This window comes from Penaeus vannamei, chromosome 3, assembly GCF_042767895.1.
Source record: "Penaeus vannamei isolate JL-2024 chromosome 3, ASM4276789v1, whole genome shotgun sequence".
NCBI classification, from domain to species: domain Eukaryota; kingdom Metazoa; phylum Arthropoda; class Malacostraca; order Decapoda; family Penaeidae; genus Penaeus; species Penaeus vannamei.
In genome coordinates this window covers 51,157,645-51,185,100 of record NC_091551.1, presented here as the reverse complement: position 1 = coordinate 51,185,100, position 27,456 = coordinate 51,157,645, and the positions used below count along the sequence as shown (strand labels likewise).

Below are 27,456 nucleotides of genomic sequence, written 5' to 3'. Positions count from 1 at the left end.
ACTCAGACAGTAGTGATTGCCAATGCAGCAAATGTGGTAACAGTAGTAGCAGTAGCAGCAGCAGCAGTAGTAGCAGTTCAAGTTCTTCAGATTCTGATAGTGACTCAGATGCAGTCATTGAAGAAACCCCACAAGAGGCAACAAATACAAGTGTAGCTGGAGGTGAGCGAGATCAAAGTAAAACAGTGAGTCACGCGAACAAGAAATCTCCAAGAAAAACTCCTCGGAAATCACCGTCCAAGCGAGAGAAATCACCGAAGAAACCCTCACCCACGAAGTCGCCCCACAGGACCAGTAAGACCCCACGCAAGATGCTAAAGACACCACACAAATCTCCTGGAAAGGTTCCCAAAACTCCAGGAAAAACGCCGTGTAAGAAACTTGGAAAGACACCCAAAAAGTCACCTAGTAGCAAATTTAAAGAGCAAGGTGGTCAGATTTATCCAGATCTCCACAGCATGTTGGAGAAGAATGGCGTGACTTCAGCCGATGATAAAAAGCAGAATGCGGCTTGTAATTCACAGCCACCAGGTACAAAACACAATGCTAACAAAGGCCATGTGATATCACCGCCACAGATACAGATGCTGATTTGTTCCCACGACGATCTGAAATCCCAGGCCAGGAAGCGAGAGGAATCAGGTAGTGAATCCCAGTCTCGGAATTCAATTGGCAACGGAGCCCCAGCTGCACCTTCAAGTAGTGCATCATCGTCCACTATTCAGAAAGTTTTCGTTCGACGTCGGGCGAGGAGACCTGCCAATTTCTCACCAACCAAATCTGCAGCAATGAGTTTATCGTGCGTGAGCGGGAATAGTGCCATCTCTCTCGTGCACAGTGACCAACAGCCGTCAGGAGAAACATCAAATTCTGATCCCAAAACCATCCAGGATGAGAGCGTATTCAAAGAAGGAAATCTTGCAACATCAGACGGTAATGGAGAGGAAATAATCTCTCGGAAGAGAACCAGAACTTCCATCAGTGAGAAAACCACGGCCAGTAAGCGTTCCAGAATGTTATCTCCAGAATCTAGGAAGGAAATAACTGTCAGCAGAGAAAATGTGGAAAGAAAAACAAGTGAGAATGATGCTGCAATGTCTGCGGAAAGTCCAGCTAAAGCCAGCGAAACGGGTACATCAACGAAAGCCACCGGAGCTCCGAAAGAATCCAACTTCGTGCCAGAAGAAACGACCGACGGACCAGTGAGAATGTCGACCGATTCTTCAAGAGCGACCGCAGGAAACGGAAAGTCAACCGTTGAAGTATCGACAACAGATAGCAAGATCATCGTCCCCGTTAAGATACGACGAGTGAAAAGACAGCTCAACCTCGGACTCTCTAGTTCCGTTTCAAGCGTGGTCTCCTCCGTGCCCGTAAGGAAGTCGCCCTCGAAGTCCACTGCGGCCTCGACGTCTGCCTCTACTCCGCCTCCAGCCAGGGACAGGAGCAAGTCCGTTGAAAACTCCCCGACAAGCCTTAGAAGAAGTCCGAGAAAGAAGCTGGTGCCTACGTAGCATGTGTAGATCCATGTAAAAATTGTATATATTCTATTGCAATATCTTTTTTTTTCTGACGAATTTATGCCAATATTTCTATAGTTTTTTTTCCAGGTTATAGAAGAAGTACGACGTTTCTAACTAAAAGGAAATTTGTGCTATAATGGGACAATTTTATATATTCAGGTTACTTTGTCTTTTAGTTGGATTTTCAGTTTTATTGTTTGAATTACGTAATGTTTTCCCAAAGAATAAACGTATTTGAAAGATATAGGTAAATGTCATGTATAGGATGGCAGTTATTGTGTATATATTGTATGTATTTATTGATATATATTTTTCTGTCAGTTGAAACGAAATAAAGCTACACGTTTGAGAAAAGTTATTTTTGAATAATCTTTTACAAAGAAAATAAAAGTAAAATACTATTACTTGTTTTCATTGGAATTACCTAATGTACCTCATTTTCTGTAGGGGATTCCCCTTTTCTTATGTGCCTCTCTCTCTCTCTCTCTCTCTCTCTCTCTCTCTCTCTCTCTCTCTCTCTCTCTCTCTCTCTCTCTCTCTCTCTCTCTCTCTCTCTCTCTCTCTCTCTCTCCCTCTCCCTCTCCCCCTCTCTCTGTCGCGATGGTTATTTAATTTCTCTCTCTCTCTCTCTCTCTCTCTCTCTCTCTCTCTCTCTCTCTCTCTCTCTCTCTCTCTCTCTCTCTCTCTCTCTCTCTCTCTCTCTCTCTCTCTCGTGATGGTTATTTAATTCACGGCATGAAATACAGGAGTTAGACCAAACATGGAAGTGGTAAGAAACGCTCATCTTTTTAGGGAATCTTTCTAATGTCACAAGTCCAATGGAATATTTTTTCTGGAGTTCTGATGTTCAAGATAAACGCCATCACAAGTAACTTTGGTTAGAAATAAAGAAATAAACTTCAATTAAATATCATGATAATGATTTGAGCCCGATTTACAACATTTTGGTGCTGTTCGATCCAAGGCCCTGTCCACCCAGTTTCAAGTTCGAATCACTTCCTCGAGCTTGAACACCTACCAGATTTAATAGTTACAGGATAAGCCATACAATTCAGCTTAGCAAGGGAATTATTATAATTAATAACTGGGGTGAAGATGGTTCCACTTGTGACTGATTGACCTATCTCCAGCTCAGAAGGTGGCAATAAAGTGGTAGGAAATGGGTAAGTGGGTATGCGATTGTCATGAGACCGATTTTTCGAGGATTTGAATCCTGTATGCCCAAGTTACAGCTCCAAAGACTGTTCGAGCACAAAAACAGAAATGGCCCTTCGGTACGAATTCTGGGTCACTTACGATCACATGATATCTTTGGAAGAAATGAATGTAGCGGACCCAGTATTTTTTTTTGCCTTTGTTAGAATCTTGGAGTAAGGTATATGAGCCACGCCTCTTTCCTCCGTTCCTTTCTTGTAGCGATTTTGGGTAATTCCTCCACAACAGCTCGGGGCCCGGATTCTCAAAAGAGCCTTAAAAGTTAAGGTGCGCTGGAGGCCTTAACCGTCCTGCAGTATTTCCCTTTTATAAGAGCGAAGAGTTGATTTCCCGCCCGCCGGAAAGAGCTAAAGGCTGCTCTCCCCCTGCCTTAACCTAAGGCCAATATGGCGGGTCCCTTGCTCTGCTTATACGTATGTAAGACCACTCGGCCGTAAGTTAAGGCGCCTTAAGGAGATAAAGCGCCTTAACGCGTTTGAGAATCTGGTCCCAGGTATCCTTGAGAGTAATGGTACTTAGCAAAATCACCTTTTCAGTACCAAGACCGAGTTCGGTTACATTGGGGTGGGGGATGGGGGGGAGGGTTAAAGTTGTGCATTTAATTAATATCAACTTATGTTTTATTATTTGAAAGATTGGTTATCGAATATGGGGTTTGCAGTAAAGATATACATTATACAAAACCCTTGTGAGCATGACATGTGGTTCACTTGATCAAATTTCTTCATATATTGTAAACTGTTGGTTAACTTTTTCGAATAAAGTGACTGACACTGGATGGAACTCAAATGAGCCGTTAAACAAGGCATAGTTTTATAGCACAGCTGCCGTTGCATATCATAAATAAACATGGAATTGTGAAAGATAAATATAAACGCAATAGGGCAGGTTTGTTATTAGTTTTTTTTTTTTTCAAGTAACAAGGATACTTGATTTATTTATGTAAGACCAGATTCAGACGCCATTGCATGAATTTTTAGAAGCTTTGAGAACCAATGGAAGGTCAAATGATGTCTTGTTTATAAAGATGACCGTACTAACCAATATAGAAGTCGGATGTTGCTAATAAATTTAGCATCTCCAGAAAAATAATTAAATATCAATATGGTAATATAGGATATTTGGTTGAATAATTGAACCAACTTTTTACGAAAGCGTGTCCTTTTCGCGTTGTTTTCATATTTTATTTTCGGAAAGTTGATGTATCAGAAGTTTACCTTTTCTTTTTTTTGTTACATTATTTTTTTCTCGTATTGATATTTAGAACTATATTTTATGTCTTTCCATTTGTTTGATTTTAAAAGTTATTTTCATGTTATGATTTGATTACTAATGCCTTAAATTGTGCAGGGAAATAAAACAGCTAAAACTTAATAATATTTTTCTTAGCAACATTTTCCCACATCAAAACTTCTAACACAAAATTATATAGCACTGGAAAAGCATAAACCAGCAGGGGTCTGTATAAATTTACATCAGTGAAAACAAACAAGATAACACACCATGTGGATTTTATACAGTGCAAAAGTAGTAAAATAAAACTGGCGAAAATATACATTTAAATCTGAAAGGTCAACAATGGACGGCGTTTTTAATTACCAACAATACACACGAGAAAATTAATAATATTCTTTCAAAGTTCTGTAACTATGTCATAAAGTTTATATTTGACACACGGCGCTTTAATTTAACCTTATCCTGTTTCAGCCTACGATTAAAATGTGCGACTGCAACCGTAAAAGAAGTGAAAGAAAAATATTTTATTCTGTGAGGCCTTCCCAACATGAACCCACCGGAAATTTGGCATAAAATAATAATAATAAAATATAGATACATAAATAAACAGTTACTCAAATTGGCACATCCCTGTCCCATTGTTTATCACGAATTTCGCTGTGGGATGACGTAACAGTGCGAAGGAATATTTCAACTCCAGTGCTAAGTATTGCATTAATGGCAATCTTATATACTCGCCTTTAACTTCCTCTTACAATGATAATTTGGTTAAGCTTTATAATATAAAAAAAACAAAAAAAAAAAACAAAAAAATCTGGCATTCTCAACACGGGAGTTGACATTTCTATTCTAATAACATCCCAAGGAAAGTGGACGATAAACTTTTCATACCAAGATACCAGAGCACTCACTAACAAGACCTTCTTAACAACATTCGGATATGGTCACAGTTGATAAGCTTTGATAGACTGTCTCTTAAATCAAAACACAATGCCAACAAAGGCCATGTGATATCACCGCCACAGATACAGATGCTGATTTGTTCCCACGACGATCTGAAATCCCAGGCCAGGAAGCGAGAGGAATCAGGTAGTGAATCCCAGTCTCGGAATTCAATTGGCAACGGAGCCCCAGCTGCACCTTCAAGTAGTGCATCATCGTCCACTATCCAGAAAGTTTTCGTTCGACGTCGGGCGAGGAGACCTGCCAATTTCTCACCAACCAAATCTGCAGCAATGAGTTTATCGTGCGTGAGCGGGAATAGTGCCATCTCTCTCGTGCACAGTGACCAGCAGCCATCAGGAGAAACATCAAATTCTGATCCCAAAAGCATCCAGGATGAGAGCGTATTCAAAGAAGGAAATCTTGCAACATCAGATTGTAATGGAGAGGAAATAATCTCACGGAAGAGAACCAGAACTTCCATCAGTGAGAAAACCACGGCCAGTAAGCGTTCCAGAATGTTATCTCCAGAATCTAGGAAGGAAATAACTGTCAGCAGAGAAAATGTGGAAAGAAAAACAAGTGAGAATGATGCTGCAATGTCTGCGGAAAGTCCAGCTAAAGCCAGCGAAACGGGTACATCAACGAAAGCCACCGGAGCACCGAAAGAATCCAACTGCGTGCCAGAAGAAACGACCGACGGACCAGTGAGAACGTCGACCGATTCTTCAAGAGCGACCGCAGGAAACGGAAAGTCAACCGTTGAAGTATCGACAACAGATAGCAAGATCATCGTCCCCGTCAAGATACGACGAGTGAAAAGACAGCTCAATCTCGGACTCTCTAGCTCCGTTTCAAGCGTCGTCTCTTCCGTGCCCGAGAGAAAGTCGCCCTCGAAGTCCACTGCGGCCTCGACGTCTGCCTCTACTCCGCCTCCAGCTAAGGACAGGAGCAAGTCCGTTGAAAACTCCCCGACAAGCCTTAGAAGAAGTCCGAGAAAGAAGCTGGTGCCTACGTAGTATGTGTAGATCCATGTAAAAATTGTATATATTCTATTGCAATATCTTTTTTTTTTCTGACGAATTTATGCCAATATTTCTATAGTTTTTTTTCCAGGTTATAGAAGTACGACGTTTCTAACTAAAAGGAAATTTGTGCTATAATGGGACAATTTTATATATTCAGGTTACTTTGTCTTTTAGTTGGATTTTCAGTTTTATTGTTTGAATTACGTAATTTTTTCCCAAAGAATAAACGTATTTGAAAGATATAGGTAAATGTCATGTATAGGATGGCAGTTATTGTGTATATATTGTATGTATTTATTGATATATATTTTTCTGTCAGTTGAAACGAAATAAAGCTACACGTTTGAGAAAAGTTATTTTTGAATAATCTTTTACAGAGAAAATAAAAGTAAAATACTATTACTTGTTTTCATTGGAATTACCTAATGTACCTCATTTTCTATAGGGGATTCCCCTTTTCTTATGTGCCTCTCTCTCTCGCTCGCTCGCTCGCTCTCTCTTTCGCTCGCTCTCTCTTTCGCTCGCTCTCTCTCTCTCTCTCTCTCTCTCTCTCTCTCTTTCTCTCTCTCTCTCTCTCTCTCTCTCTCCTCTCTCTCTCTCTCTCTCTCTCTCTCTCTCTCTCTCTCTCTCTCTCTCTCCCTCCCTCCCTCCCTCCCTCCCTCCCTCCCTCCCTCCCTCCCTCCCTCCCTCCCTCCCCTCTCCCTCTCTCTCTGTCGCGATGGTTATTTAATTCTCTCTCTCTCTCTCTCTCTCTCTCTCTCTCTCTCTCTCTCTCTCTCTCTCTCTCTCTCTCTCTCTCTCTCTCTCTCTCTCTCTCTCTCTCTCCCCCTCTCTCTCTCTCTCTCTCTCTCTCTCTCTCTCTCTCTCTCTCTCTCTCTCTCTCTCTCTCTCTCTCTCTCTCTCTCTCTCTCTCTCTCTCTCTGTCGTGATTGTTATTTAATTCACGGCATGAAATACAGGAGTTAGACCAAACATGGAAGTGGTACGAAACGCTCATCTTTTTAGGGAATCTTTCTAATGTCACAAGTCTAATGGAATATTTTTTTCTGGAGTTCTGATGTTCAAGATAAACGCCATCACAAGTAACTTTGGTTAGAAACAAAGAAATAAACTTCAATTAAATATCATGATAATGATTTGAGCCCGATTCACATCATTTTGGTGCTGTTCGATCCAAGGCATTGTTCACTCACTTTCAAGTTCGAATCACTTCCTCCAGCTTGAACACCTACCAGATTTGATAGTTACAGGATATGCCATACAATTCAGCTTAGCAAGGGAATTACTTATTATTAATAACTGGGGTGACGATGGTTCCACTTGTGACTGATTGACGTATCTCCAGCTCAGAAGGTGGCAATAAGTGGCAGGAAATGGGTAAGTGGGTATGCGATTGTCATGAGACCGATTTTTCGAGGATTTGAATACTGTATGCCCAAGGTATAGCTCCAAAGACTTCGAGCACAAAAATAGAAATGCCCCTTCGGTACGAATTCTGGGTCACTTACGATCACATGATATCTTTGGAAGAAATGAATGTAGCGGACCCAGTATTTTTTTTTTTTTTACCTTTGTTGGAATCTTGGTGTAAGGTATATGAGCCACGCTTCTTTCCTCCGTTCCTTTCTTGTAGCGATTTTGGGTAATTCCTCCACAACAGCTCGGGGCCCAGATTCTCAAAAGAGCCTTAAAAGTTAAGGTGCGCTGGAGGCCTTAACCGTCCTGCTGTATTTCCCTTTTATAAGAGCGAAGAGTTGATTTCCCGCCCGCCGGAAAGAGCTAAAGGCTGCTCTCCCCCTGTCTTCACCTAAGGCGCCTTAACTCGCACCAATATGGCGGGTCCCTTGCTCTGCTTATGCGTATGTAAGACTACTCGGCCGTAAGTTAAGGCGCCTTAAGGAGATAAAGCGCCTTAACGCGTTTGAGAATCTGGCCCCAGGTATCCTTGAGAGTAATGGTACTTAGCAAAATCACCTTTTCAGTACCAAGGCCGAGTTCGGTTACATTGGGGTGGGGTGGGGGTTAAAGTTATGCATTTAATTAATATTTATTTATAAGTTTTATTATTTGAAAGATTGGTTATCGAATATGGGGTTTGCAGTAAAGATATACATTATACAAAACCCTTGTGAGCATGACATGTGGCTCACTTGATCAAATTCCTTCATATATTGTAAACTGTTGGTTAACCTTTTCGAATAAAGTGACTGACACTGGATGGAACTCAAATGAGCCGTTAAACAAGGCATAGTTTTATAGCACAGCTGCCGTTGCATATCATAAAGAAACATGGGATTGTTAAAGATAAATATAAACGCAATAGGGCAGGTTTGTTATTTTTTTTTTTTTTTTTTTTTAAGTAACAAGGATACTTGATTTATTTATGTAAGACCAGATTCAGACGCCATTGCATGAATTTTTAGAAGCTTTGAAATGGAAGGTCAAATGGTGTCTTGTTTATAAAGATGACCGTACTAACCAATATAGAAGTCGGATGTTGCTAATAAATTTAGCATCTTCAGAAAAATAATTAAAGATCAATATGGTAATAAAGGATATTTGGTTGAATAATTAAACCAACTTTTTACGAAAGCGTGTCCTTTTCGCGTTAGGTTTTCATATTCTATTTTCGGAAAGTTGATGTATCAGAAGTTTACCTTTTATTTTTTTTGTTACATTATTTTTTTCTCGTATTGATATTTAGAACTATATTTTATGTCTTTCCATTTGTTTTATTTTAAAAGTTATTTTCATGTAATGATTTGATTACTAATGCCTTAAATTGTGCAGGAAAATAAAACAGCTAAAACTTAATAATATTTTTCTTAGCAACATTTTCCCACATCAAAACTTCTAACACAAAATTATATAGCACTGGAAAAGCATAAACCAGCAGGGGTCTGTATAAATTTACATCAGTGAACACAAAGACAAGATAACACACCATGTGGATTTTATACAGTGCAAAAGTAGTAAAATAAAACTGGCGAAAATATACATTTAAATCTGAAAGGTCAACAATGGACGGCGTTTTTAATTGCCAACAATACACACAAGAAAATTAATAATATTCTTTCAAAGTTCTGTAACTATGTCATAAAGTTTATATTTGACACACGGCGCTTTAATTTAACCTTATCCTGTTTCAGCCTACGATTAAAATGTGCGACTGCAACCGTAAAAGAAGTGAAAGAAAAATATTTTTTTCTGTGAGGCCTTCCCAACATGAACCCACCGGAAATTTGGCATAAAATAATAATGATAATAAAATATAGATACATAAATAAACAGTTACTCAAATTGGCACATCCCTGTCCAATTGTTTATCACGAATTTCGCTGTGGGATGACGTAACAATGCGAAGGAATATTTCAACTCCAGTGCTAAGTATTGCATTATTGGCAAGCTTATATACTCGCCTTTAACTTCCTCTTACAATGATAATTTGGTTAAGCTTTATTATGTGAAAAAAAAACATCTGGCATTCTCAACACGGGAGTTGACATTTCTATTCTACTGACATCCCAAGGAAAGTGGACGATAAACTTTTCATACCAAGATACCAGAGCACTCACTAACAAGACCTTCATAACAACATTCGGATATGGTCACAGTTGATAAGCTTTGATAGACTGTCTCTTAAATCACTAAAACACTGACTTCGGATCACAGATATACAGGTCAGGATCGACTCGGAAGCACATAGGGACAGTTCCAAGGCAAGACGCAATATGGATAGGATGAAAGTGGATTGAATACAAGTGGATGTGGACAAGTCTTTCTCTGTAGCCGGTGGTCGTAAGTGCAGTGGAAGTAGTCGCGGCAGCAGCCTGGACAAGCGGGGTAGTTCCCTTGGCGGTTGCACTGACTCATCTGGCCGCCACCTGTAGGGCAGTCTTCTGGCCGCACACAATATGGATAAGTAGGATCTGTGTTGAACACGAGATTTCCTGGGCATTTCGCCACGGTAGGTGTGTACCCGGGGCCAGAGAGGGAAGGTTCACATTGGATGTAATCCGAGCAGCAGTGTTGACATCGTGGGAAGCTTCCAGGGTGGGTACAGCTGCTTACATTGGCAGAAGATCCTCGCAAAACTGGATCGTAAGGGCAGTCTGACGGTGGAACACAGTAAGGATATGTTGACACGGTATTGAAAACCAGGCCAGGAGGACACTGTCTGGTTGCTCGCATCATCTGGTTACCACTATGATAGCAGTGCGTGTACACCCCGACACAGATATTACTTTTAGCAAAGAACCCAGCATTCGAGCACCCAGTCGCTGCTAGATCCTGTGGGGTGGTTTCACTTGGAGTGGGTACCGGAGTAACTGATGAGGGAAAGGGGTTGCTAACGGTGGTTTCTTCCTGTGTAGAGCATGGGGTATAGCACGGGGCTGATTCCACACAACGTCTTGTGATATTGTTGAATATGGGTTTGTTTTTAGGACATCTGGCGACCACCGGCTGAGGAACTAAGCCATTTACAAAAACGCATGCATAATAACGAGTGCAGTCAGTCAGATCAGGGATTAGAATACCTGCACGCTTGCACTTTGGCTTGCAGTGATCTGGAACAGTGTCCCCTGAATCCGAATTTGATGTCATTGTTTGTGGAGTGACTTCTACTGCGGGGCTGGTGTTCAGAGTAAAGGCTGTGCTAAAAGTTCCCTCAGATGGACTGGTGCCGCTAGTAGTTCCAGGTTTTGGACTGGTAGTGACCATTCCTTCTGGAAATGGATAGTTAGTAATAGGTTCTTCCGGTGTTGGGCTGGTACTACTAAATCCTGGCGTTAGACTGGTAATGATAGGTCCTTTTGAGGGTAGACTGGTAGTGATAGGCTCTTTTGATGGTGGAATGGTAGTGATAATTTCACTGGAATCTGGGTCATTAGTAGTAGGTTCTGTTGTTGGACTGGTGCTTATGGTTTCTTCTGGTGTTAGAGTGGTAGTGATCATTTCTTCATCTGTTGTACTGGTGATTTCTTCTGTTGCTGGACTTACAGTGAAAGGTTCTTGTGTTGGTTTGGTACCGACAGATTCTGTTGGTGTCGGTTTCTCGCTAATAGTTCCTTCTGTTAGAGTGTTATTAATGAATCCTGCAGGTGATGGAGTGATGGACCCCACTGTTGTTGATTCACTGCTTGTTTGCTGACAATTCAAGGTGCGACAGGGAGCATGGCTTTGACAGGTCTTGCTCTCTGTATCAAACACAGGCTTCTCTCTTGGGCATCTGATTCTCAAAGGGCGAGGAACAGTACCATCGAAGAATATACAGAGGAAGTAGTGATGGCAGCTGGTTGGATCACGCACGATAGAATTTGGCTTGTCGCAGTAGATATTGCAAGGCCCATCGTTACCAGGGATGATTATGGGTGTAACTTGTGAGGGTTTGCTACTGGTAGCTAATGTTGTAGGAGTTGTAGCTATAACCCCTTCACATGTAGTAATACAAGGAATATCTGCAGCACAAGAATGTTTCTTCAGGTCAAAGACCGGTCGTTCTGGGGGACATTTTCCTCGAATTGGTGTATAGTGGGGATATGGAGTAAGGCGAGTGATGTTGCATGTATAGAAGTGGTTACAGTCAATAGGGTCATGGACAAGAGTGTGTTGGGATGAGCAAATTGGTCGGCATAGATTAACAGATGTTGAAGAATGTGTTGGCGTAACTGTGGGCGATAGCGTCACTATAGAAGAACTGATATAGGGATATTCTGTTGTATCGGGAGGCACTGTAGACGTTGGCAAATGAGTCGTATTTGTGGCTCCTGGTGTTACAAGGTCAGTGTCCGGGCATGTTGTGATACAGGATGATTCTGCTCGACAGCTGTAGCTTTCCAGATTAAAGACTGGGCGAGAGATTGGACAACGAATCCTTGTGGTGTGGGCTTGTCCCTGTACAATCATACATACATAGTAGTGATGGCAATCCAAGGGGTCATGCAAGATGGTGTTGTGTTGAGTGCAATTTGGTCGACACTTTTCTGGTATCAACATTAAAGCATTGTCTGTGTCATTTCCAGTATGGGTTTCACTCTGCTGGCATGTAACCTGGCATTCTGCAAAGTATGAACAGCTTTCGCTGCTTGCATCGAACACGGGTCGGCTTGGAGGGCAAGCCATTCTTGTAAGAATGGTGCTGTTACCATTGGCTCTACAGGTATAGTAATGGTGGCAATCCTTGGGATCCTTCACCACAGATTCTGGTCGGACACAGGAGGGCAAGCAAGGATCATCCAGGTCTTCAACTGCTGGCGGTGCTGTAGTTTCTAGCGAAGTAGAGGGAACAGAACACATTTCAATACATCTCGCCTCGGCTTCACACCGGAGTTTAGTCCTGTGGAAGAAAGGTTTGGTGGAAGGACACCTCGCACGAACAGGATGCGGCGTCAGACCTCTCAGGAATACACATATGTAGTAGTGGGTGCAGTCCATTGGGTCGGGCACCAGGGAGTTCGGAATGACGCACTTAGGCTGGCAGCTGGCGGTGTCAGGGGTTGGGGGAGGCATCGGAGCAACAGCACCAGGACAGGTTACCACACACTGAATTGATGCCATGCATTTCCCTTCATCTTGGCTGAACACTGGCTTGTCTTCGGGACACCTGATGCGTTGAGGCTTCATGGAAAGATAATCAATGAAGTGACAGACATAGAAATAATGGCAGTCTGTTGGGTCTGCTAGCCAGGAGTCAGGTATGAGGCAGGTAGGCTGACATATTGATGGTAGAGTACCTGATGCCGAGACATTTTGGTATGTTTGCGAGTTGTCGAACGGGGAAGTGACAACTGCTGGTCCCTCGCTGTCAGTGTCAGCTTGCATATCTATGGGGAAAGTTGCGAAAGCTGGATGCACCATCTGGCCAGGAGGAAGCGTAGTTTGAGCAATTAAAGAGGAACCAATTGTAGACGTTACTGTTGTGACACTAACAGGCAGTAATGTACCTGTTGGATTGATTGACAATGACGGCTGCGATATAACAGTTGCAACTGTTCCAGGGAATGTAGCAACACCAGTGACTGCACTAGACAGTGATATAATACTAGTAACTGTACCATACAACGATGTTACACTTGTGACTGCACCAGGGAATGACGCAACATTCGTCGGTACACCAGGAAGTGTTATAACACTCGTGACTGTACCATACACTGTTGTAACACTTGTAGCTGCACCAGGGAATGAGATAACACCTGTGGCTGTTCCAGGCAGTGATGTTACACCTGTGGCTGTTCCAGGCAGTGATATAACACTTACGACTGTACCGTGCAATGATGTAACACTTGTGACTGCACCAGGGAATGACGGAACATCTGTCGGTACACCTGGCAGTGTTATAACACTCGTGACTGTACCATACACTGTTGTAACACTTGTAGCAGCACCAGGGAATGAGATAACACCTGTGGCTATTCCAGGCAGTGATGTTACACCTGTGGCTGTTCCAGGCAGTGATATAACACTTACGACTGTACCGTGCAATGATGTAACACTTGTGACTGCATCAGGGAATGAAGCAACACCTGTCGGTACACCAGGAAGTGTTATAACACTCGTGACTGTACCATACACTGTTGTAACACTTGTAGCAGCACCAGGGAATGAGACAACACCTGTGGCTGTTCCAGGCAGTGATGTTACACCTGTGGCTGTTCCAGGCAGTGATGTTACACCTGTGGCTGTTCCAGGCAGTGATGTTATACCTGTGGCTGTTCCAGGCAGTGATATAACACTTACGACTGTACCGTGCAATGATGTAACACTTGTGACTGCACCAGGGAATGAAGCAACATCTGTCGGTACACCTGGCAGTGTTATAACACTCGTGACTGTACCATACACTGTTGTAACACTTGTAGCTGCACCAGGGAATGAGATAACACCTGTGGCTGTTCCAGGCTGTGATGTTACACCTGTGGCTGTTCCAGGCAGTGATGTTACACCTGTGGCTGTTCCAGGCAGTGATGTTACACCTGTGGCTGTTCCAGGCAGTGACGTTACACCTGTGGCTGTTCCAGGCAGTGATATAACACTTACGACTGTACCGTGCAATGATGTAACACTTGTGACTGCACCAGGGAATGAAGCAACATCTGTCGGTACACCTGGCAGTGTTATTACACTCGTGACTGTACCATACACTGTTGTAACACTTGTAGCTGCACCAGGGAATGAGATAACACCTGTGGCTGTTCCAGGCAGTGATGTTACACCTGTGGCTGTTCCAGGCAGTGATGTTACACCTGTGGCTGTTCCAGGCTGTGATGTTACACCTGTGGCTGTTCCAGGCAGTGATATAACACTTACGACTGTACCGTGCAATGATGTAACACTTGTGACTGCACCAGGGAATGACGGAACATCTGTCGGTACACCTGGCAGTGTTATAACACTCGTGACTGTACCATACACTGTTGTAACACTTGTAGCTGCACCAGGGAATGAGATAACACCTGTGGCTGTTCCAGGCAGTGATGTTACACCTGTGGCTGTTCCAGGCAGTGATATAACACTTACGACTGTACCGTGCAATGATGTAACACTTGTGACTGCACCAGGGAATGAAGCAACATCTGTCGGTACACCTGGCAGTGTTATAACACTCGTGACTGTACCATACACTGTTGTAACACTTGTAGCTGCACCAGGGAATGAGATAACACCTGTGGCTGTTCCAGGCAGTGATGTTACACCTGTGGCTGTTCCAGGCAGTGATATAACACTTACGACTGTACCGTGCAATGATGTAACACTTGTGACTGCATCAGGGAATGAAGCAACACCTGTCGGTACACCAGGAAGTGTTATAACACTCGTGACTGTACCATACACTGTTGTAACACTTGTAGCAGCACCAGGGAATGAGATAACACCTGTGGCTGTTCCAGGCAGTGATGTTACACCTGTGGCTGTTCCAGGCAGTGATGTTACACCTGTGGCTGTTCCAGGCAGTGATATAACACTTACAACTGTACCGTGCAATGATGTAACACTTGTAACTGCACCAGGGAATGAAGCAACATCTGTCGGTACACCAGGAAGTGTTATAACACTCGTGACTGTACCATAAACTGTTGTAACACTTGTAGCAGCACCAGGGAATGAGATAACACCTGTGGCTGTTCCAGGCAGTGATGTTACACCTGTGGCTGTTCCAGGGAAAAGTGTTACACCTGTGGCTGTTCCAGGGAAAAGTGTTACACCTGTGGCTGTTCCAGGCAGTGATATAACACTTACAACTGTACCGTGCAATGATGTAACACTTGTGACTGCACCAGGGAATGACGGAACATCTGTCGGTACACCTGGCAGTGTTATAACACTCGTGACTGTACCATACACTGTTGTAACACTTGTAGCAGCACCAGGGAATGAGATAACACCTGTGGCTATTCCAGGCAGTGATGTTACACCTGTGGCTGTTCCAGGGAAAAGTGTTACACCTGTGGCTGTTCCAGGCAGTGATATAACACTTACAACTGTACCGTGCAATGATGTAACACTTGTAACTGCACCAGGGAATGAAGCAACATCTGTCGGTACACCTGGCAGTGTTATAACACTCGTGACTGTACCATACACTGTTGTAACACTTGTAGCAGCACCAGGGAATGAGATAACACCTGTGGCTATTCCAGGCAGTGATGTTACACCTGTGGCTGTTCCAGGCAGTGATATAACACTTACAACTGTACCGTGCAATGATGTAACACTTGTGACTGCACCAGGGAATGAAGCAACATCTGTCGGTACACCTGGCAGTGTTATAACACTCGTGACTGTACCATACACTGTTGTAACACTTGTACCTGCACCAGGGAATGAGATAACACCTGTGGCTGTTCCAGGCAGTGATGTTACACCTGTGGCTGTTCCAGGCAGTGATATAACACTTACGACTGTACCGTGCAATGATGTAACACTTGTGACTGCACCAGGGAATGAAGCAACATCTGTCGGTACACCTGGCAGTGTTATAACACTCGTGACTGTACCATACACTGTTGTAACACTTGTAGCAGCACCAGGGAATGAAATAACACCTGTGGCTGTTCCAGACAGTGATGTTACACCTGTGGCTGTTCCAGGCAGTGATATAACACTTACAACTGTACCGTGCAATGATGTAACACTTGTGACTGCACCAGGGAATGACGGAACATCTGTCGGTACACCTGGCAGTGTTATAACACTCGTGACTGTACCATACACTGTTGTAACACTTGTAGCTGCACCAGGGAATGAGATAACACCTGTGGCTGTTCCAGGCAGTGATGTTATACCTGTGACTGTTCCAGACAGTGATGTTACACTTGTGGCTGTTCCAGGCAGTGACGTTACACCTGTGAAGGTACCAGGCAGTGATATAACACTTACAACTGTACCGTGCAATGATGTAACACTTGTGACTGCATCAGGGAATGAAGCAACATCTGTCGGTACACCTGGCAGTGTTATAACACTCGTGACTGTACCATACACTGTTGTAACACTTGTAGCTGCACCAGGGAATGAGATAACACCTGTGGCTGTTCCAGGGAGTGATGTTACACCAGTGGCTGTTCCAGACAGTGATGTTACACCTGTGGCTGTTCCAGGCAGTGATGTTACACCTGTGGCTGTTCCAGGCAGTGATGTTACACCTGTGGCTGTTCCAGGCAGTGATATAACACTTACAACTGTACCGTGCAATGATGTAACACTTGTGACTGCACCAGGGAATGAAGCAACATCTGTCGGTACACCTGGCAGTGTTATAACACTCGTGACTGTACCATACACTGTTGTAACACTTGTAGCTGCACCAGGGAATGAGATAACACCTGTGGTTGTTCCAGGCAGTGATGTTACACCTGTGGCTGTTCCAGGCAGTGATGTTACACCTGTGGCTGTTCCAGGCAGTGATATAACACTTACAACTGTACCGTGCAATGATGTAACACTTGTGACTGCACCAGGGAATGAAGCAACATCTGTCGGTACACCTGGCAGTGTTATAACACTCGTGACTGTACCGTACAATGTTGTAACACTTGTATCAGCACCAGGGAATGAGATAACACCTGTGGCTGTTCCAGGCAGTGATGTTACACCTGTGGCTGTTCCAGGCAGTGATGTTACACCTGTGGCTGTTCCAGGCAGTGATGTTACACCTGTGGCTGTTCCAGGCAGTGACGTTACACCTGTGGCTGTTCCAGGCAAAGCTGTTACACTTGTTGCTGTTCCAGGCAGTGACGTTACACCTGTGAAGGTACCAGGCAGTGATATAACACTTACAACTGTACCGTGCAATGATGTAACACTTGTGACTGCATCAGGGAATGACGGAACATCTGTCGGTACACCTGGCAGTGTTATAACACTCGTGACTGTACCATACACTGTTGTAACACTTGTGGCTGCACCAGGGAATGAGATAACACCTGTGGCTGTTCCAGGCAGTGATGTTACACCTGTGGCTGTTCCAGGCAGTGATGTTACACCTGTGGCTGTTCCAGGCAGTGATGTTACACCTGTGGCTGTTCCAGGCAGTGATGTTACACCTGTGGCTGTTCCAGGCAGTGATGTTACACTTGTGGCTGTTCCAGGCAGTGATGTTACACCTGTGGCTGTTCCAGGCAGTGATGTTACACCTGTGGCTGTTCCAGGCAGTGATGTTACACTTGTGGCTGTTCCAGGCAGTGATGTTACACCTGTGGCAGTTCCAGCCAAAGATGTTACACCTGTGGCTGTTCCAGGCAGTGATGTTACACCTGTGGCTGTTCCAGGCAGTGATGTTACACCTGTGGCTGTTCCAGGCAGTGATGTTACACCTGTGGCTGTTCCAGGCAGTGATGTTAAACCTGTGGCTGTTCCAGGCAGTGATGTTACACCTGTGGCTGTTCCAGGCAGTGATGTTACACCTGTGGCTGTTCCAGGCAGTGATGTTACACCTGTGGCTGTTCCAGGCAGTGATGTTACACCTGTGGATGTTCCAGGCAGTGATGTTACACTTGTGGCTGTTCCAGGCAGTGATGTTACACCTGTGGCTGTTCCAGGCAGTGATGTTACACCTGTGGCTGTTCCAGACAGTGATGTTACACTTGTTGCTGTTCCAGGCAGTGATGTTACACCTGTGGCTGTTCCAGGCAGTGATGTTACACTTGTGGCTGTTCCAGGGAGTGATGTTACACCTGTGGCTGTTCCAGGCAAAGATGTTACACCTGTGGCTGTTCCAGGCAGTGATGTTACACCTGTGGCTGTTCCAGGCAGTGATGTTACACCTGTGGCTGTTCCAGGCAGTGATGTTACACCTGTGGCTGTTCCAGGCAGTGATGTTACACCTGTGGCTGTTCCAGGCAGTGATGTTACACTTGTGGTTGTTCCAGGCAGTGATGTTACACCTGTGGCTGTTCCAGGCAGTGATGTTACACCTGTGGCTGTTCCAGGCAGTGATGTTACACCTGTGGCTGTTCCAGGCAGTGATGTTACACCTGTGGCTGTTCCAGGCAGTGATGTTACACCTGTGGCTGTTCCAGGCAGTGATGTTACACCTGTGGCTGTTCCAGGCAGTGATGTTACACCTGTGGCTGTTCCAGGCAGTGATGTTACACCTGTGGCTGTTCCAGGCAGTGATGTTACACCTGTGGCTGTTCCAGGCAGTGATGTTACACCTGTAGCTGTTCCAGGCAGTGATGTTACACTTGTGGCTGTTCCAGGCAGTGATGTTACACCTGTGGCTGTTCCAGGCAGTGATGTTACACCTGTGGCTGTTCCAGGCAGTGATGTTACACCTGTGGCTGTTCCAGGCAGTGATGTTACACCTGTGGCTGTTCCAGGCAGTGATGTTACACCTGTGGCTGTTCCAGGCAGTGATGTTACACCTGTGGCTGTTCCAGGCAGTGATGTTACACCTGTGGCTGTTCCAGGCAGTGATGTTACACCTGTGGCTGTTCCAGGCAGTGATGTTACACCTGTGGCTGTTCCAGGCAGTGATGTTACACCTGTGGCTGTTCCAGACAGTGATGTTACACCTGTGGCTGACCCAGGCAGTGATGTTACACCTGTGGCTGTTCCAGGCAGTGATGTTACACCTGTGGCTGTTCCAGGCAGTGATGTTACACCTGTGGCTGTTCCAGGCAGTGATGTTACACCTGTGGCTGTTCCAGGCAGTGATGTTACACCTGCGGCTGTTCCAGGCAGTGATGTTACACCTGTGGCTGTTCCAGGCAGTGATATTACACCTGTGGCTGTTCCAGGCAGTGATGTTACACCTGTGGCTGTTCCAGGCAGTGATGTTACACCTGTGGCTGTTCCAGGCAGTGATGTTACACCTGTGGCTGTTCCAGGCAGTGATGTTACACCTGTGGCTGTTCCAGGCAGTGACGTTACACCTGTGAAGGTACCAGGCAGTGATATAACACTTACGACTGTACCGTGCAATGATGTAACACTTGTGACTGCATCAGGGAATGAAGCAACATCTGTCGGTACACCTGGCAGTGTTATAACACTCGTGACTGTACCATACACTGTTGTAACACTTGTGGCTGCACCAGGGAATGAGATAGCACCTGTGGTTGTTCCAGGCAGTGATGTTATACCTGTGGCTGTTCCAGGCAGTGATGTTACACCTGTGGCTGTTCCAGGCAGTGATGTTACACCTGTGGCTGTTCCAGGCAGTGATGTTACACCTGTGGCTGTTCCAGGCAGTGATGTTACACCTGTGGCTGTTCCAGGCAGTGATGTTACACCTGTGGCTGTTCCAGGCAGTGATGTTAAACCTGTGGCTGTTCCAGGGAGTGATGTTACACCTGTGGCTGTTCCAGGCAGTAATGTTACACCTGTGGCTGTTCCAGGCAGTGATGTTACACCTGTGGCTGTTCCAGGCAGTGATGTTACACCTGTGGCTGTTCCAGGCAGTGATGTTACACTTGTGGCTGTTCCAGGCAGTGATGTTACACCTGTGGCTGTTCCAGGCAGTGATGTTACACCTGTGGCTGTTCCAGGCAGTGATGTTACACCTGTGGCTGTTCCAGGCAGTGATGTTACACCTGTGGCTGTTCCAGGCAGTGATGTTACACCTGTGGCTGTTCCAGACAGTGATGTTACACTTGTGGCTGTTCCCGGCAGTGATGTTACACCTGTGGCTGTTCCAGGCAGTGATGTTACACCTGTGGCTGTTCCAGGCAGTGATGTTACACCTGTGGCTGTTCCAGGCAGTGATGTTACACCTGTGGCTGTTCCAGGCAGTGATGTTACACCTGTGGCTGTTCCAGGCAGTGATGTTACACCTGTGGCTGTTCCAGGCATTGGTGTTATACCTGTGGCTGTTCCAGGCAGTGATGTTACACCTGTGGCTGTTCCAGGCAGTGATGTTACACCTGTGGCTGTTCCAGGCAGTGATGTTACACCTGTGGTTGTTCCAGGCAGTGATGTTATACCTGTGGCTGTTCCAGGCAGTGACGTTACACCTGTGAAGGTACCAGGCAGTGATATAACACTTACAACTGTACCATGCAATGATGTAACACTTGTGACTGCATCAGGGAATGAAGCAACATCTGTCGGTACACCTGGCAGTGTTATAACACTCGTGACTGTACCATACACTGTTGTAACACTTGTAGCAGCACCAGGGAATGAGATAACACCTGTGGCTGTTCCAGGCAGTGATGTTACACCTGTGGCTGTTCCAGGCAGTGATGTTACACCTGTGGCTGTTCCAGGCAGTGATATAACACTTACGACTGTACCGTGCAATGATGTAACACTTGTGACTGCACCAGGGAATGAAGCAACACCTGTCGGTACACCAGGAAGTGTTATAACACTCGTGACTGTACCATACACTGTTGTAACACTTGTAGCTGCACCAGGGAATGATATAACACCTGTGGCTGTTCCAGGCAGTGATGTTACACCTGTGGCTGTTCCAGGGAAAAGTGTTACACCTGTGGCTGTTCCAGGGAGTGACGTTACACCTGTGAAGGTACCAGGCAGTGATATAACACTTACAACTGTACCGTGCAATGATGTAACACTTGTGACTGCATCAGGGAATGAAGCAACATCTGTCGGTACACCTGGCAGTGTTATAACACTCGTGACTGTACCATACACTGTTGTAACACTTGTAGCAGCACCAGGGAATGAGATAACACCAGTGGTTGTTCCAGGCAGTGATGTTACACCTGAGGCTGTTCCAGGCAGTGATGTTACACCTGTGGCTGTTCCAGGCAGTGATATTACACCTGTGGCTGTTCCAGGCAGTGATATTACACCTGTGGTTGTTCCAGGCAAAGATGTTACACCTGTGGTTGTTCCAGGCAGTGATGTTACACCTGTGGCTGTTCCAGGCAATGATGTTATACCTGTGGCTGTTCCAGGCAGTGATGTTACACCTGTGGCTGTTCCAGGCAGTGATGTTATACCTGTGGCTGTTCCAGGCAGTGATGTTACACCTGTGGCTGTTCCAGGCAGTGATGTTATACCTGTGGCTGTTCCAGGCAGTGATATAACACTTACGACTGTACCGTGCAATGATGTAACACTTGTGACTGCACCAGGGAATGAAGCAACATCTGTCGGTACACCTGGCAGTGTTATAACACTCGTGACTGTACCATACACTGTTGTAACACTTGTGGCTGCACCAGGGAATGAGATAACACCTGTGGCTGTTCCAGGCAGTGATGTTACACCTGTGGCTGTTCCAGGCAGTGATATAACACTTACAACTGTACCGTGCAATGATGTAACACTTGTGACTGCACCAGGGAATGAAGCAACACCTGTCGGTACACCAGGAAGTGTTATAACACTCGTGACTGTACCATACACTGTTGTAACACTTGTAGCTGCACCAGGGAATGATATAACACCTGTGGCTGTTCCAGGCAGTGATGTTACACCTGTGGCTGTTCCAGGGAAAAGTGTTACACCTGTGGCTGTTCCAGGGAGTGACGTTACACCTGTGAAGGTACCAGGCAGTGATATAACACTTACAACTGTACCGTGCAATGATGTAACACTTGTGACTGCATCAGGGAATGAAGCAACATCTGTCGGTACACCTGGCAGTGTTATAACACTCGTGACTGTACCATACACTGTTGTAACACTTGTAGCAGCACCAGGGAATGAGATAACACCTGTGGCTGTTCCAGGCAGTGATGTTACACCTGTGGCTGTTCCAGGCAGTGATATAACACTTACAACTGTACCGTGCAATGATGTAACACTTGTGACTGCACCAGGGAATGAAGCTACACCTGTCGGTACACCAGGAAGTGTTATAACACTCGTGACTGTACCATACACTGTTGTAACACTTGTAGCAGCACCAGGGAATGAGATAACACCTGTGGCTGTTCCAGGCAGTGATGTTACACCTGTGGCTGTTCCAGGCAGTGATATAACACTTACGACTGTACCGTGCAATGATGTAACACTTGTGACTGCACCAGGGAATGAAGCAACATCTGTCGGTACACCTGGCAGTGTTATAACACTCGTGACTGTACCATACACTGTTGTAACACTTGTGGCTGCACCAGGGAATGAGATAACACCTGTGGCTGTTCCAGGCAGTGATGTTACACCTGTGGCTGTTCCAGGCAGTGATATAACACTTACAACTGTTCCGTGCAATGATGTAACACTTGTGACTGCATCAGGGAATGAAGCAATACCTGTCGGTACACCAGGAAGTGTTATAACACTCGTGACTGTACCATACACTGTTGTAACACTTGTAGCTGCACCAGGGAATGAGATAAAACCTGTGGCTGTTCCAGACAGTGATGTTACACCTGTGGCTGTTCCAGGCAGTGATGTTACACCTGTGGCTGTTCCAGGCAGTGATGTTACACCTGTGGCTGTTCCAGGCAGTGACGTTACACCTGTGAAGGTACCAGGCAGTGATATAACACTTACAACTGTATCGTGCAATGATGTAACACTTGTGACTGCACCAGGGAATGACGGAACATCTGTCGGTACACCTGGCAGTGTTATAACACTCGTGACTGTACCATACACTGTTGTAACACTTGTAGCAGCACCAGGGAATGAGACAACACCTGTGGCTGTTCCAGGGAGTGATGTTACACCTGTGGCTGTTCCAGGCAGTGATGTTACACCTGTGGCTGTTCCAGGCAGTGATATAACACTTACGACTGTACCGTGCAATGATGTAACACTTGTGACTGCACCAGGGAATGAAGCAACATCTGTCGGTACACCTGGCAGTGTTATAACACTCGTGACTGTACCATACACTGTTGTAACACTTGTGGCTGCACCAGGGAATGAGATAACACCTGTGGCTGTTCCAGTCAGTGATGTTACACCTGTGGCTGTTCCAGGGAAAAATGTTACACCTGTGAAGGTACCAGGCAGTGATATAACACTTACAACTGTACCGTGCAATGATGTAACACTTGTGACTGCACCAGGGAACGAAGGAACATCTGTCGGTACACCTGGCAGTGTTATAACACTCGTGACTGTACCATACACTGTTGTAACACTTGTGGCTGCACCAGGGAATGAGATAACACCTGTGGCTGTTCCAGGGAGTGATGTTACACCTGTGGCTGTTCCAGGCAGTGATGTTACACCTGTGGCTGTTCCAGACAGTGATGTTACACCTGTGGCTGTTCCAGACAAAGATGTTATACCTGTGAAGGTACCAGGCAGTGATATAACACTTACGACTGTACCGTGCAATGATGTAACACTTGTGACTGCACCAGGGAATGAAGCAACATCTGTCGGTACACCTGGCAGTGTTATAACACTCGTGACTGTACCATACACTGTTGTAACACTTGTGGCTGCACCAGGGAATGAGATAACACCTGTGGCTGTTCCAGGCAGTGATGTTACACCTGTGGCTGTTCCAGGGAAAAGTGTTACACCTGTGGCTGTTCCAGGCAGTGATGTTACACCTGTGGTTGTTCCAGGCAGTGATGTTACACCTGTGGCTGTTCCAGGCAGTGATGTTACACCTGTGGCTGTTCCAGGCAGTGACGTTACACCTGTGGCTGTTCCAGGCAGTGATATAACACTTACGACTGTACCGTGCAATGATGTAACACTTGTGACTGCACCAGGGAATGAAGCAACACCTGTCGGTACACCAGGAAGTGTTATAACACTCGTGACTGTACCATACACTGTTGTAACACTTGTGGCTGCACCAGGGAATGAGATAAAACCTGTGGCTGTTCCAGACAGTGATGTTACACCTGTGGCTGTTCCAGGCAGTGATGTTACACCTGTGGCTGTTCCAGGCTGTGATGTTACACCTGTGGCTGTTCCAGGCAGTGACGTTACACCTATGAAGGTACCAGGCAGTGATATAACACTTACAACTGTACCGTGCAATGATGTAACACTTGTGACTGCACCAGGGAATGAAGCAACATCTGTCGGTACACCTGGCAGTGTTATAACACTCGTGACTGTACCATACACTGTTGTAACACTTGTAGCAGCACCAGGGAATGAGACAACACCTGTGGCTGTTCCAGGGAGTGATGTTACACCTGTGGCTGTTCCAGGCAGTGATGTTACACCTGTGGCTGTTCCAGGCAGTGATATAACACTTACGACTGTACCGTGCAATGATGTAACACTTGTGACTGCACCAGGGAATGAAGCAACATCTGTCGGTACACCTGGCAGTGTTATAACACTCGTGACTGTACCATACACTGTTGTAACACTTGTGGCTGCACCAGGGAATGAGATAACACCTGTGGCTGTTCCAGTCAGTGATGTTACACCTGTGGCTGTTCCAGGGGAAAATGTTACACCTGTGAAGGTACCAGGCAGTGATATAACACTTACAACTGTACCGTGCAATGATGTAACACTTGTGACTGCACCAGGGAACGAAGGAACATCTGTCGGTACACCTGGCAGTGTTATAACACTCGTGACTGTACCATACACTGTTGTAACACTTGTAGCAGCACCAGGAAATGAGACAACACCTGTGGCTGTTCCAGGCAGTGATGTTATACCTGTGGCTGTTCCAGGCAGTGATGTTACACCTGTGGCTGTTCCAGGGAAAAATGTTACACCTGTGAAGGTACCAGGCAGTGATATAACACTTACGACTGTACCGTGCAACGATGTAACACTTGTGACTGCACCAGGGAATGAAGCAACATCTGTCGGTACACCTGGCAGTGTTATAACACTCGTGACTGTACCATACACTGTTGTAACACTTGTAGCTGCACCAGGGAATGAGACAACACCTGTGGCTGTTCCAGGCAGTGATGTTACACCTGTGAAGGTACCAGGCAGTGATATAACACTTACAACTGTACCGTGCAATGATGTAACACTTGTGACTGCACCAGGGAATGACGGAACATCTGTCGGTACACCTGGCAGTGTTATAACACTCGTGACTGTACCATACACTGTTGTAACACTTGTAGCTGCACCAGGAAATGAGATAACACCTGTGGCTGTTCCAGGCAGTGATGTTACACCTGTGGCTGTTCCGGGGAAAAGTGTTATACCTGTGGCTATTCCAGGCAGTGATGTTACACTTGTGGTTGTTCCAGGCTGTGATGTTACACCTGTGAAGGTACCAGGCAGTGATATAACACTTACAACTGTACCGTGCAATGATGTAACACTTGTGACTGCACCAGGGAATGACGGAACATCTGTCGGTACACCTGGCAGTGTTATAACACTCGTGACTGTACCATACACTGTTGTAACACTTGTAGCTGCACCAGGAAATGAGATAACACCTGTGGCTGTTCCAGGCAGTGATGTTACACCTGTGGCTGTTCCAGGGAAAAATGTTACACCTGTGAAGGTACCAGGCAGTGATATAACACTTACGACTGTACCGTGCAATGATGTAACACTTGTGACTGCACCAGAGAATGAAGCAACATCTGTCGGTACACCAGGAAGTGTTATAACACTCGTGACTGTACCATACACTGTTGTAACACTTGTGGCTGCACCAGGGAATGAGATAACACCTGTGGCTGTTCCAGGCAGTGATGTTACACCTGTGGCTGTTCCAGGGAAAAGTGTTACACCTGTGGCTGTTCCAGGGAGTGACGTTACACCTGTGAAGGTACCAGGCAGTGATATAACACTCGTGATTGTATTAGTCTGTGATATAACGCTTGTGACTGTGTCTTGCAGTGTCTGCACACTTGTGACCACTCCAGGAAATGATGTAATGCCTAGAACTATACCATTTTGTGATGTTACACTTGTCACTGTTCCAGGGAAGGATGTAAAAGTAGTAGCAGTACTAGGCAACGATATTATACTAATGATTGTACCAGAAAGCGATATGACACTAGTGACCGCACCTGGAAATGATGCAACACCTGTGGGTATACCTGGCAGTGATATGACACTTGTGACTTTACCCAATTGTGTCGTTACACTTGTGTGTGCACCTGGAAGTGATATGACACCGGTTATTGCACCAGGCAGTGTTATGACATTTGTGACTATGCCTGGAAATAACGTTGATCCGCATGGTGATGTGACAGTCGAGATTGTTCCAGGCAGTGACATTACACTTGCGGTTGCACTAGGTAGAGGTGTTCCAGCTGTGATTGCACCTGATACCAATGCACCGCCTGTGATTGTACCAGTCAAGGCCGTTATATCCGTCATCGTGACTTTAGCAGGCAATGATGTAATATCTGTGACTGTAGCTGGCTGTGCTGAAGCACCAATGACTGAGCCAGGAAATGAAACCACGCTTGTAAATGCACCAGGGACTGATATCACACTCGTGCCGTACTGGGTTAGCACACTTGTGACTGTACCCAGTAGTGAGGTCACAACCGTGAGTGTTCCAGGCAATTTGTTAATGACTGTACCGGGCACTACTTCTGATATCGCTATAGTGCCATTTCCACCGGGTAGTGAACAGGGGGTCCTGCATTTAATCCCCATGATGCACATCTGAAGGTCCGGACTGAATATCGGCATCACCCTGGGGCAGATGTAAGAGCGCGCCACCAGGACACCTCTAGATAAAACACACTTGTAATATTTGCGACACGAATAGGGGTTCTGTAGCCTCGAATTGGCCATCACACACACGGGGGGCGAACACGGGCTTATAACCACAGGCGGGCGACTGACCACGGGGAGGACACTAGTCTGCCCCGTGGCTGAGGCGGGGAAAGCAGCAGGCTGGACCGTTGACAGCGAAGTAAGTGTGGCCGGTAGAGTGGAGGGCGCTTGTATGAGGGGCTCAGTGAGGGTTGCGGGCTGCAGGTCAGGCTTGTCCACGGAGAGCGTAGACACCGACGAGGGTACCGCCGTGGCCTGCATCACGTAGGGTTTGGTGAGGGAAGCCGGGATTAGAACAGGCTTGGACGTGGAAGGCTGCGGGACGGTGCTGGGCCGCGTGGCATGTGACCCGCTGAGCACGGCGGGCAGGGTGACGGGGTGGACTCCCGACGGCGCGGAAAGCGTGTCTGGAAACAGGATGGGGTGGAACGCCGCGGGGTCCGTGA

The 27,456-nt window shown here is 45.8% G+C and overlaps 5 protein-coding genes across 5 annotated transcripts in view; 3 read left to right on the top strand and 2 right to left on the bottom strand.

Moving 5' to 3' along the window:
• The first annotated feature begins 22 nt into the window (after nt 1-22).
• Nucleotides 23-1,514, top strand: LOC138859997 (proteoglycan 4-like). Its single transcript, XM_070116668.1, has 2 exons — nt 23-36; nt 101-1,514. The coding sequence occupies exons 1-2, from the start codon at nt 23-25 to the stop codon at nt 1,512-1,514; spliced, it is 1,428 nt and encodes a 475-aa protein (XP_069972769.1).
• Nucleotides 1,515-4,967: 3,453 nt separating this feature from the next.
• LOC138859407 (serine-rich adhesin for platelets-like) lies at nt 4,968-6,343 on the top strand (the record flags this gene model as incomplete). Its single annotated transcript, XM_070114415.1, is given in 1 exon segment — nt 4,968-6,343. A coding segment is annotated over 1 exon segment (968 nt), but the record flags the coding sequence as incomplete, so codon positions are not given.
• A 2,409-nt stretch (nt 6,344-8,752) lies between these two features.
• On the bottom strand, nt 8,753-13,737 carry LOC138859996 (mucin-2-like). Its single transcript, XM_070116661.1, has 2 exons — nt 13,695-13,737; nt 8,753-13,647 (listed from the first exon to the last, which is right to left on the bottom strand). Exons 1-2 carry the CDS (start codon nt 13,735-13,737, stop codon nt 9,626-9,628), a joined length of 4,065 nt encoding a protein of 1,354 aa, XP_069972762.1. The 3' UTR covers nt 8,753-9,625.
• A 111-nt stretch (nt 13,738-13,848) lies between these two features.
• LOC113826138 (mucin-22-like) lies at nt 13,849-25,704 on the top strand. Its single transcript, XM_070116651.1, has 10 exons — nt 13,849-13,859; nt 13,907-14,973; nt 15,034-17,415; nt 17,593-17,715; nt 17,953-18,105; nt 19,243-19,575; nt 19,963-20,115; nt 20,173-23,838; nt 23,923-25,649; nt 25,684-25,704. The coding sequence occupies exons 1-10, from the start codon at nt 13,849-13,851 to the stop codon at nt 25,702-25,704; spliced, it is 9,636 nt and encodes a 3,211-aa protein (XP_069972752.1).
• Nucleotides 25,705-25,731: 27 nt separating this feature from the next.
• Nucleotides 25,732-27,456, bottom strand: part of LOC138859990 (uncharacterized) — a 13,407-nt gene continuing 11,682 nt past the window's right edge. Inside the window, exons 2-3 of the mRNA XM_070116643.1 lie at nt 25,802-27,456; nt 25,732-25,743 (exon numbers count right to left, since the gene is read on the bottom strand). The exon at nt 25,802-27,456 is cut by the window's right edge and continues 370 nt beyond it. Of these exons, the coding sequence (XP_069972744.1) occupies nt 25,732-25,743; nt 25,802-27,456 (1,667 nt within the window). The remainder of the gene's footprint in view (nt 25,744-25,801) is intronic.

What these genes read in the sequence shown, in the direction of transcription:
- LOC138859996 (XM_070116661.1), bottom strand. Translation starts at nt 13,737, where the DNA reads ATGTTGCTTCATTCCCTGGTGCAGTCACAAGTGTTACATCATT. An exon ending in GTCACAAGTGTTACATCATT is followed by an intron (nt 13,648 to 13,694) that starts GCACGGTACAGT and finishes GAACAGCCACAG; the next exon opens with GTATAACATCACTGCCTGGA.
- LOC113826138 (XM_070116651.1), top strand. An exon ending in ACCTGTGGCTGTTCCAGGCA is followed by an intron (nt 17,416 to 17,592) that starts GTGATGTTACAC and finishes TGGCTGTTCCAG; the next exon opens with GCAGTGATGTTACACTTGTG. An exon ending in ACCTGTGGCTGTTCCAGGCA is followed by an intron (nt 17,716 to 17,952) that starts GTGATGTTACAC and finishes TGGCTGTTCCAG; the next exon opens with GCAGTGATGTTACACCTGTG.